At 36.0% G+C, this 12,805-nt stretch overlaps 1 protein-coding gene across 1 annotated transcript; it reads right to left on the bottom strand.

The window, feature by feature from the left end:
* Positions 1 to 4,769: 4,769 nt before the first annotated feature.
* Positions 4,770 to 12,166, bottom strand: LOC140246842 (techylectin-5A-like). The gene is made up of 6 exons (XM_072326170.1): positions 11,996 to 12,166; positions 11,153 to 11,302; positions 10,118 to 10,247; positions 7,988 to 8,124; positions 6,112 to 6,373; positions 4,770 to 5,005 (listed from the first exon to the last, which is right to left on the bottom strand). The coding sequence occupies exons 1-6, from the start codon at positions 12,164 to 12,166 to the stop codon at positions 4,770 to 4,772; spliced, it is 1,086 nt and encodes a 361-aa protein (XP_072182271.1).
* Between the last annotated feature and the right edge of the window lie 639 nt (positions 12,167 to 12,805).

Here is a 12,805-nt window from a genome sequence, read left to right as displayed (position 1 = left end):
AAATCTAAAGCTCCCTGTTGACCTGCGGGGGGATTTCGGAAAGCACCAAGGAATCATTCTTCCGAACTACCGAATTGGAAGACTGGAAGATAGCTGCATAGCTTTATTGATACCACAGAGTTTATGTAAATCATCAATATCATGCACTCTTCAACTCGGGCAAGCTTGGCGGTCATCATGAATTTCAAAATGGCCTCAATTGAAAATGATTAAAATTTGCCGCAATACTCTTGTCTGTGAAACCACAGACATAAATTAAATTATATAAAACCATTAATGATTTTAAACCCCATTAGGTTTGGCTGTCATCCTCAATTTCACTATGGCTGCTAATATTTTTATTTTTGATAGGTTTGTCCAATGTCTCGATCTGAGAGCATATAGCAGCCAGAATAATAAATGAAAGTGTACATCTACCACCTTTCCCCGCTGCTGACCAACATTTTGAATGAATGATTTTCATTAGCATTTAAACTTCAAATTAAAACTGCTTTAATGTCCTGAAGGGGGGATCCATTAGGCATGAGAGGTACCTATGATAATGGGAGAGGGGTCACAAAGGAATGGCGCCCAGGATTATCCAACCAGGGGACAGAGACAGTTGCAGTTGAACATACTGTGCATACCTTTCCCCAGCCCCACTCTTCCCAACATGCTTTATTTCTTGCTTTACTTCTACACCGTTCCCTTTTATTTATTCATTTTTTCTTCTCTGTAATTTTTCTTTCATTCTCGAGATATGGTTTCTCTCTTCCCATTTCTCGGTTGTTGTTGTTGTTGTTTGTTTTTTTTTTCACTCTCTCACTCTCAAGGACGGTCTCTCATGATTCTTTTTTCTTTTGCGTGTTTCTTGCTTTCCATTTTTTTTTCTCTCCGTGTATTCTATCTTCAAGTGTCTCTAGAATTACTGTCTCTTCATTATCTCTTCCTCTTTTTTTTTTTCATTTTTTTCACTGGAACTTCGAACGGAAGGAGGAGAGCAGCATCTGAATGTGATGCACGTTGTCAACGATGTAATTACATTCTTTACATGAATTTCGTGCTGGAATTTTCTTCTCAGACAGATAGAATCAATACAGTCGATGAGTAATAGGACAAATCATATTAAATGCATGTTTTCTCACACCTTTGCGAACTGTACGTATGTGTGTTTGAGTACAGACAGTACAGCCATACATACAGACGTATGGCTGAGTGTGAAGTGAACCTTTGAATTTCATGTCACATGTTTAATATTTTACATAGTAACTCTAGCTTTCAGTTTATAGTTATCACGCACCCATTTGCTGTGAAGTCATATATGTGAACCTGCATCACAAAACCAACAAAAGGTCGCCAGACATGGATTTTCAACTATAAAGGGCAGATCCTTAAATAACAGACTCTAAGCTTTAAAATGTTGTATAACTCAAGTCATCTATGGACTCTCCTAACCTAATGAAATATTGGAAAGAAAGCACGCCCTCTTGAAAAAAAACCAACAACAGGATGTAAACCGTCGTACCAACAATGAATAGCGAACTAGAATAATCTGAAATTTAACATGCTCTATTAACACATTCTGTACATGATTAATGCCAATTACCAAGGCAGCAGAACTTTCCATTTAAAAGTTATCAGAGTTGAAAATGAAGGGCGTGCAAAGGATTTTCAATACCAAAGGTCAAAAAATCAATCAACCAACCAATCAATCAATCAATAGATAAGCAAACAAATAGAAAACAAATGCTACCAATCCAGATCTACAGCCAGATTTAAAAGAACACAAACTTACTTCATTTGACACATTGTCACAGGACATTTATGTTTCCACAGCACATCGATTTCATCAAGATTATATAATATAATTATATATTAATAGTATAGGAGATCACACGAAGAGTGTGGCCTAATAGTGTATGTGTCTAATGAGATATTGTCAAGAGTGTAGAGCTCACTTCCATGGTATTAAAGGTTCTGCATGCATATCCATACGAACATACATTTACCACTGATCATCAAATATTATCACGCTTTAACGATCACTACACGTTTTTCTTGACTTACAATCACATTGTATGTTATAGTTGCTTGTAGGCCATTACAAAAACAGTATCACATGAATTGTATGAGGGGTGCCACGTTCGAAGTTGCGGAAGTCGCTAAGCCCACTTAGTAGCGGCTCTGCGTGGAGTCCGCTTCAGTAGGATTTACATAGAACTGTACATACAATATACAGTGCGTATCAAAAAAACGCAACAAGATTTAACTTCGAATTTGTGAATATTGCGTTATTTTTACACCAAAATGAGTAGCAACATCTTAAAGCCACATATCTCCTCTTTCCAATGATATCTTATTTATTCTAACACAGTCATGGATGGCTGAGTAATCCTTCTTTTTGGACAATGGGTCAAATTGGACTTTGGACCAAGTTTCAGTTAGTAAGACCAGCATAAATCCTTTTCAATTCTCTTTTTTTTCTGTTTTTCTTTTGGAAAGCTGAACGTCTGGACTGGACTTTGTGGAAACGGTTTGCTCCTAGGGCCCTTCTCCTTTTAAAACAACATGAACGGAAATGGATACTTACAAATTTTAAATGAACATGTGATTCCTGAATTGTGCAACAAAAGGGTGTGTTCAGACGCCTATGGTGGGCACAGGAAGGCGCACCAGCCCATCGACTAGTTGCAGTAAGAAACAGATTGGCTGAGGTATTTGGAAATCGGGTGATTGCCTTGATACATGATGTGGAGTGGCCACCACGATCTCGGGATCTGACTTGTTGTGACTTTTTTCTTTGGGATTATCTCAAGAGCGAAGTGTTCATTACCCTTCCACCTGACATTGCAACTCTGAGACAAAATCTCACTGATGAGTTTGAAGCTCTACGCCACCAAGCCCCAATGATTCGCAGGGCTGTGTGTGAGATGGAGAAAGGAGCTAATCTCTGTGTGGAAAGGAATGATGGCCATAATGAGGGGAATGGGATGTAATGTTAAAAAGAGATTTGTTGAAAAGAAGACAATGGTAATTTGTGATTATTAATTTCATTATTCCATTTGTTAAGTTAATTTCTATTAAGGTGCATTGATTCTTGCGGTGTCTAAACTTGGTCCCAAGTCTAATGTGTCCCATTGTCCAAAAAGAATGATTACTTAGCCATCCATGAACGTGTCTGAATACATAAGATATCATTGGAAAGAGGAGATATGTGGTTTTAAGATGTTGCTACTCACTTTGGTGTTAAGTTAACACAATCTTCACAAATTTGAAATCAAATCTTGTTGCGGTTTTTTTTTATACGCACTGTATAATAGATAATAAAAGATTCATGCAAGCTGCAGGTACAAACACAAAGAATCGATTTACGAATTCAGAGATAACCGAAGATTCATAAAAGCTGCAGATACAAACAACAAGAATAGATTTACAAATTCTAATAGCATTTACCAAAGCTACATACTTCCTTGGAGGTTAACATCTTTCTGAAAAATTGTCACCGTGTATATAGGAGATTTTGCAATAATCATTACCCTTTACAGAAGAAAATCAGAGGACAATTTGCATTAATCAATTACAGAAGAAAATCAAGTACATTAATATCTACAATCTCTTTTTCACACATTACTAGCAAAACTTTTTCGTTACGTTAATATTCATAGATGAATGGAATATTTAGTACATCTTGAATTTTTAGCGCTATGACTCAAACACGAATTATCAAAAATTTTAGAGATGGCCACATGCATCCATAGTGACATAAGTACGAATTTTCATCAAGCTGTTGATAGAATTGTGATTGGGATAATGATTATCATGATTACAAGTGCAGATGTAAAAATGGGATATGATCTCAAGGAAAAATGGCCCGGGAGAACTTTAACTTGGGGATCCATTTTTTTTTCTCCATATCACCGGGAAAGCAGAAATACAGCATTCAAGTTCTTGCAATTTTTCGTTATTAGAAGATCTCTGTTTAATATGCAAGTGCAATTTTACCACATTTGCTGTAATTTTCAACTACTGAATCACCTTAGTATCTTTCTTTACTCTTTCGACGCGCATTCTCGTTTATAAAACAGAGCAAATTTATTTATACTTTGTGTATGCTGTTGTGCGCATCTGCTTTTGTTTTGTCTTGTATTTTTCTTTTTCTTTTCCACTTATTTTTTCCCAGTATCATTAGATTCCTACAAATAATAGTTAGGCAGTTAGATATTGTTCATGAGGGGTCTGGAAATTAAAAGCTATTCGGCTGTCCCTCCATTACCATTATTTTTTTCTTAATTTTTTCGTTTTTTCCTGTGAATTTCATGATATATTACCGCATTTCGTTACACGTTATTTTCCCAATTTCATGATAAACGAGACTCTTTGAGATTTTACTAATATGATCATCAGCAAAAAAAAAAATGATAAAGAATGAGACAGAAAGAAAAGGAGATCAAATGAAACGAAACGGAATAAAACAACATCAAATCAAATTTAATTAGATTATATCAAATCAAATTATATTAAATAAAATTGAATTAAAATAAACGACGTTTCACAAGGCAGCGTGTCTACATCATTTCGTTCCATGTCGCCGTGATTAGTACCTAACTAAGGTGCGACGACGGAAAGGGTCGGAGTTACTCAAACATCGGACAGAAACAAACATGATTATAAAAGAAAGGACATCTATGCTTCTTTTCCCATTCGTATCAAATGAACTGTCACTTCAGAGAAAGAAATAATAAATGATAAACACCCCGTTCTCACTTCGAGCCCTTCTTAGGTTAAAATTGTTACTCAATTGGCTTCACTTTCATCTCGACAAAAGTGATTACTATGTCGTTCCATAACAAGGCCTGGCCGTCCTGTGTATCTCCGTGGTAGACGCCGTTGAGATTGGACTGGCCACACCCATTATACCACCATCCACCTGACGGGCAGCACGAGTCGCAAGGGATGTCCATGTTCGGGTCGTTGACCCGTTCGGCCGTGCTGAAGGGAGAGCCATTAGAATGGGAGAGGCCGTCGCCTGGTTAATTTGAAGAAAAAAAAAAGGAAATTACAGAAATTCAGTCAGATTCTATTAAATTCCCTTTCAATGTTTGTATATGCAAAACATCTTTCAACGATAATAGAAGCTTGTACATCCACTTTATAACAATCTCTTTACGGGAAAGACAGCTTTACTTTCCCTTCTGGAAGATGAAAGTTGAGTACTGCCTAAACATGCAATAGGGCGTAGCAATTAGTTGACCAATCCACGGCATTATTTGATGTTATAAATAAAGCTCAATATCCAACCTGTAGACTGAAAACAAAGACATAAATGTGGCTACTTTGCTAGTCATGTACGATGCGTTTGTGATTCAAATGAATCTGATATTAGCATTTGAAATGCAAAAATGACGATGTTTTTTTCTTCAGGCTCGTCATATTCCGTTGTATTATTGTTGGCTTTATTTTTTTCCGTTTTTTTTCCCTCGATGATGGTATTTACATTAGTAGTCACCATATCTGACAAACCACGAAAGCTTCATTAAAACAATGAAAACCAAGTAGTCGTCATTTGCTCTACTTCAATGCAAGAAAAGATAAAACAACAAGACAGCACATAAAATACGCAAACGATATTATGTATTCCAGCATCCATGTAAGGAGAGAGTCGTGAAAACTGAAGTTCACATGCAGTCTTTATCTGTTAAAGTTGTCACAAGTGAGAAAACCCTATTGTCGACTATGCACTAGAAAACCACACACACACAAACAGTAATTTCATAGTCTATTCATGACAAATGCAAAAACTCAAGTAGAAGTTATTAAAAGTGGTCAAAAGTACTTTATTTCTTAAAGTGGCTTTTACGTATTAAAGAGTCATATTCTATCTATTAGAAAGAAAGAAATGTTCTGAAAGAGCTTGCAACACACAGTTTTCGTATTGTTCTATGTTTCCAGATTTGTTAGCTTTGTAAAAGATTTGCTCTCTTAGAAAATATTCAAAAGAATGCCCATTAACAAGGTTGACCCATTTCACCTTTTTCTCACGAAACACCAGTGCGTACACATTTTGGTTGTTTTCTACGATGCATTATGTCACATCATCCGTACACATAAATGTGGTCCTTGAGTTCATCTTACCTGCATCCCCACTGTATCCAAAAACTGTAAGTTGATAGAAATCATCGGCAGTTCCTATAGAAAAGCTGCTGTACTTGGCATAAATCGTGTCTCCATTGTCATCTTCCATGTCGATGCGAAGTTGCAATGTCCTGTTACCAAATATCCGGCGTACTCGCTCGAGTCCCAGCCAGTGATTCCCGCCAAGATCGCCGAAGCCATAGGCGTAGACATCCCAGGGAAGGTCGAAATCGGTGTTGTCGTTCGAACGGCGTTGCAAAACCTACAGAACATAATAATCACCGAGTGGAGACTATTTTCAAGCATTTCCTTTTCCATTGCTTTGACAGCTTGAATAAATGATACAAAAATTGATTGCGTAACATTTGTCATGAGAATATGCACTGTATACGAAATCACATCCCCCTAACAAACAAACAAAAAAATGTTCAATAGCTTCATCGATTCATCAATATTTTTGTGATGGTCCATCAACAAGGATTAATTTGATATTTTATCTTTTAATAGGGGAATATGGGGCCCTGTGGCATAGTGGCTATTATGCCAGATTGATACAGGTGTTTAATCAGCCGTTATTCGACCAAATAATAATTTTAAAAAAACAATCTTAGATCAGGACTGTCTAAAATGCTACCTTCCAATTTCAAATTTATTCTTTTCCAGTATTAACTAATTGAGAAGGCTGTTTTCTTACAAGTATTGACAACATATTTTCAAGATAATGAATGGTTGCATTAATGACAAACTGCTTGCAAGTCTGGTCATAGTGTGAACCACTGTCAGTCTGTTAAAAAGAAAGTGTGATCAGATAATGAGATAGTGGTAACATCACTGATCTTATCATGATACGGAGGTGAAACATTTTTGGTCATGTTCAAAATTTTCTCACGGATTTCAGTTGAATACCTGAATAAAAGAACGACCAATGTCCTTTACAGAAAATCTATAAAGAAAAATATAGAAATGAATAAATAACTTCCAACTGCTTTTAGTGTTTTCAATTAACTTTGGGCTGTTATCCATACAAACTTGAATGTAAAACTGTCATTTGAACGATTATCTGTATTTACTTGACTTCGTAAATTGTTTCCAAAGACGACAGCCAAATTTGGACTTGGGTTGTTCTTATGTTCAGGTATTCAATTCCGTATTGATATCCGGTTCGAACGACATTGACTCGCATCAACCCACTCCAGCCCGAGGAGTAAAATCGTATGGACCTTTGCCGTATACCGCATTGCCTTCATACAACGGATGATGACAAGGTTTACATGAGGGTCGGTAAGGGTCGAAGTGGTTTGACATGGGTCAATAGGGGTCGAAAAGGATCCAGTTAAGGATCTAAAACGGATTTTTGTACGGTTCGATAGGGGTCAATACGGGTCTCTATGGCTCAAACCGGGTAGAAACGGTTTTAATTCCCTATGGACCCGATTCCAAATCCGGCCATGTATGACTGTAGCATAAATTATCCTCAATTCCGGGACTAATCGCGGTCATTTTCGCCGGATCAAATCCGTTTTGTGACCAGGCCGTGTGTGACAGTCGCACAAATGTTTAAGTGTTTGTCCAGCTTTAATGAAACGATGCGGCTCTTCTTCCTTTACTCTTTTGCTTGTAAAAGTCGCTAGAATCTGGGGATTAGGCTTTACATATCCATATTCTCAAATATTTGGACACATATACATAAACACAATATGATAGAAAATCATACATTATAATATCAAGTTAAATGATTACTTTCATTTTATATTGTGTATACAGATACATGTGTATTGCGCATATAAAATGTATAGGAACAAATAATGCATTCTTCTCTATCTAATTGAGACATCATTTCATTCATTTTCTTCATCGATTCACATTTGATACAAACCATCCACCCGCCTCCGTCGGTGTTCATATCACAGTACACCTGGATTGGTTGTTCAGAATCCAGGGCCCTCACGTCGTAGACTCCACTGGTTTCAAATCCGTTTTGGTAGATATCCGAGCAATCCCTGTCACGGAAACCTGGGAAACAATCAGAAACTAGTTGTGGGAGGGCTGTGGCATAGTGGATAAAACTCCAGACTCCCGATCAGATGACCCGACTTCGAATCCCGCCCAGTGCTTATGTCCTTGGACGAGATGTTTTTACCCACCATGTCCCTCTCGACCCATCAGGTGTATAGATGGGTACCTGGCAACGCTAGAGTAATAATAATTGAAGGGCCCTCTAGTAGAGCAGTGGTAACACTCAAGAGGCTACCGTGGGTATTAAAGTAAGACCTTATCATTATCATTATTACTATAATTATTATGACATAATTACAACAAGAGATATGCATATCAATGATATTACTTATAGAATAATGTAATTTACTCTACAGAATTATAATCACAACTTACATTATTTCCATCAAAAATATCTTTTGTATTTTTCAGAGCGTATCCTGTCAGACAAATTTATATATTCCTGTATAGAAACTATGTAGAACAACGCAATCGTACATTAATTCATAAAGTGAGGATACTATTACGCCATGAATATGGGCGTGAAGGAGAATTCTTCATAATCCAAATGAGAATAAATTTCAAATTGATTAGCCAATGACCTTTATACGCAACATGGCAATTGCATGGAACTTTCCTGCCTAACAAACGTTGAAATACTCATACTCATACTAATTATTCACTCTGTTCCAATAAAGTTTACAGCGACACTTGGAACTTGAAAAAAAAAATTGTATCCCCCCCCCCTGTTTTTTTTTTTTGTTTTGTTTTTTTTTTGGGGGGGGGGGGTCTTCCCAGCTTAGCACCATGAACTCTACCTCTGATTTATAAAGTTAGAATAAATATTAAAACATTCAACGTGTCTTTTTTTTTCTTTCCAGCAAGAAAGTTGTATGCAATATTGCCATGTCACGTATATGTCATAGGTTCATCAATTACAAATTCACTCTCATTCGGCTCACGAACGAATACACTTCCACGCCCTGTTTCGTTGTGCAATGTTCCTTCTTTTTCTTGCTCACTTTCTTTATTTTTCTTTTTTGTTTCCTTAAAAAAGAGCTTAGTCATGTTTGTTTGTTCGTTAGTTTGAATATATGTATATATGTGTCAGTGTTAATTTGGGTGTTTTTCTTATTTAAACAATTTGATTCCGTGGTTTTATTAGTTCATTTCAGTAATAATTTTCCATGAGGAGACTGCAAATCTTTCCTTTTCATCATGCCTCCTCCATTTCGAGCAATTTCTATTTCTATTCATTATCATCATCAGAAAGTAATGTGCAGTATTGTTACTTCATTGTTTTCACCATGTACTAAATTGTTTTAATATCGTGCCTTTGCGTGTATTTCTTTTAATGGTTTGAAATGACATGATACGAAATGCAATGAATGAAATGAGATAAAATGTCATTGCCTACTGGAAACGATGGTTTTCAACTGGTCTGTTTATTTATGCAGTTGATTTCTATAATTAACAACTGCATATTCCCTCCGAATTAAGGTTGGACAGTAGGGATAGGGTGTTTTGCGTTATCAAACCAGGGACGTCAAAAGTAGGACGTTTGGCCTATCCATTGAGACAAGAAGAATCATTTCAATAGAAAGATTACGTAACTAATCGATTATTTCTAACACTTGAAAATGTTTATAGTCATATTATGATGCCAAACTCACATGACATTAGTCGGATACATTTCAAAATACAAAGTACAAATTCAAATATTGAAATTACATTGACTGATAATGATCCAACATTTACTTCAATTAAGAAATGATAAACTCCTTTCAATACGATATTGTATGTGTACCTGTCTCAGGTGTGTGTGTGTGTGTGTGCGTGTGTGTGTGTCATTCCATACTTGTATCTAAAGTCAAGTAAATCCTACTAGTAATATGAGCGCACATAAACAGCAACAAGCAACAGAAACATCGCTAAAAAGTAAAAAGAAAGAAAAGATAATATTGATACGATCTTAACGTACTTTGAATAAATAATGTCATGCTCAAATTACCGAGTATTTCAATGCGAAGACACCAGTTTACAGGTGTCTCTAGGACTGTTATTTTCACAAAGCGGGCACGGCGTAGTCTTGTAAATAATGTCGTCACAATGGGATCACCTCTCTGACCAATTGGGTATCCCTGTGGAATATACAATAATTCGTAAATTGTGCCATAAATCAAGATTACTGCCACATAAGATAAAGTGTTAAAGGTCCTGCTTACCTTTGGGAGCGGTGATTTAAAAGATATTCAAGATATCAATGAATGTAGGTCTGTTGTACGACAAAACATCCCACCATATATTGTTTTTCAATAAAGTCTCAAATGTAAGGGCATATCAGTATTTTTCTCTATGAAACGTAACTGTACACGGTTTAGACAGGAAACATTTCTGTTATAACTATTGTTCACACTTTGTATATTTAACAATATTTAGCATTGATTTTTACTGATTTCAATCATTACAGAGGTTGCTTCTACCCCTAACTCACATTTTAGAGCTACTTTAAAGCACTAATGCTAGGCTTTTGTTTCATATGCAAACGGTAAATTATGCCTTTAAGATTAGTTTTCTTATATGATTATGATGTACTCTACTCATAGCTTGAATGAGGAATCCATGATAAGATAAATAAAAGAAAGTGTACATCCACATCCACATTTATATATATATAAATGAAGAAATGAACTGGTAATGCATTTTTACCAATAAAAAATTAGTTTTGTCAAGACTCCTGAAGAAGGCGGAGGCCGCTGTAAATTTGAGTGGACTAAAGTCATTCTTTATTGGTTTTTAAAAAAATGCATTACAAGTTTATTTCTTCATTTCTTCGTGGAGCCAATACGTGAAATCTCGACATGTTTGGATATAATGTATATTTATACATGTGTAATAAACATACGTGAATTTAAAAAAGAATAGAAGAACAAGAGGGCTTTCTGCCAGGTGATTGTTAGAAAGAAGACAACCAAAATACAAACAGACAAACAAAGACATAAAAACCCTCTAAGATGATCTTCTTGCCCACTCAGCGATTTGTTACCATCGATAGAAAGCAGCCGACTTCCGGAACCTCTTCCCATACGGACCCGTCACTCGACAGCCCTACCCTCATTAATTTGACTGCTTCCCATGATTTATATCGTCCTTGTGTCTGAACGCCGGTCACCCAGCGTAGAGTCCCGATGTCCACCTTGACAAATAAGACAAAGGAGAACAACATGCCGTAACAGCATCAATGATACTACGCTATCAAGACAGGCATGTGACGATATTTGAAATTATAATGATATATATATATGAAGAGTTTGTTCGCAAAAACCGACTAAGTCCATATTTGCCAAAGGGAGATATTTGCGATTAAAGGTCAAGAAAAATAAAGAGAACGATAAGAAAATGTTTCCTTGTTTTGACCATAACTTCAAAAATGTACCTTATTATGTAGTGACCAATATATCATTTAAAAGGTATTATTTTATTCTTTATGATAGACACCGTACTTAAAAATCTTCACAAATGGACATATCGGTTTTTGCGAACAAAATCTTCATATAGTTATATGTTAAGTGTTAAGAATTCACGTATTGGCTCCACTAAGAATGAAGAAATAAACTGGTAATGCATTTTTGGCCAATGATACACCGATAGCACATGTGATTATCCGTAACGACTGGTCAAGAAATGTTTTCTTCCTTATTTCTTATCTTATTTTCGTCATTTTTGTTTCGTTTTGTATTGAATATTTTTCGCTGTCTTATGAAGTTTATCTGTTTCTAAGGGATGGGTTTTCTCTTTACCTACTCTACAATTTTTTTCCCCATTAATGGCACAGATTTGTAGTATAGTTCTACCGTTTGTTATGTTGCTTCGTCTAAGATTATCATACTTGAAACCAATCGCCCTTCTCCTGAGATCCTCGCCAACCACCGTATCCGTTGAAATTGTTCAGACGACCTAGTTGGGGCCCATACTGCTCCTCGTTGTTTTCCCTGATTGAGGATACCGACAGCTGAGCGTCCTCTATCAATCCGTTCTCCATTCCCAGCGGATAACCCATCTTTTTCTGGCAACCGATCGGACGAAATATTCCTTTCGATCATAGATGTAATGGGGAAAAATGAAAAACATTGCCTCACTTAGCGTTGTCCACACTGTGTTTCTCAGATACTTATAATATATTCTCGAGATTCTTTTCTTGTTGTTGTTGTTGTTCAAATGAATTAATTTTATATTTCTGCTTTGAATATGTTTCTTATTACAAATGAAATATAGTAATTTCTCTTCTTTTTCCAAGACATTAAACTGTTCTACATCCGAACATATTATTTCAATTCAATTGAAATATACGTGTACAAATTAAAGAAAAGAAAAGGAAATCGCGTCATTTTGGAACGACTAGTGATAAAGTGAAATAAAAAAAATTGACTGAATCATGGCATAATGTATTGGGAGTCTGAATGCAGAAGACTGTCGTCAAATAAGCATAAAGCTTGAAGATACGACAGTCTTAAAAGAGAGAGAAAAATAGAAAATGTGCAAAACATACATCATGTACACTTATCGGAAAAAAAAGAAAAGAAAAAAAACAGATTTATTCTAGCATTACATTGCACAACAGAAATTGTATTGATACTTCTGTACTAGACAGACAATATGATTGCAGGGATTCCAGGCCATGTAATGATTTGTGTATTTT

The sequence above is a fragment of the Diadema setosum genome, chromosome 3, assembly GCF_964275005.1.
Source record: "Diadema setosum chromosome 3, eeDiaSeto1, whole genome shotgun sequence".
Lineage (NCBI taxonomy): Eukaryota > Metazoa > Echinodermata > Echinoidea > Diadematoida > Diadematidae > Diadema > Diadema setosum.
This window is presented reverse-complemented; position numbering and strand designations above follow the sequence as displayed.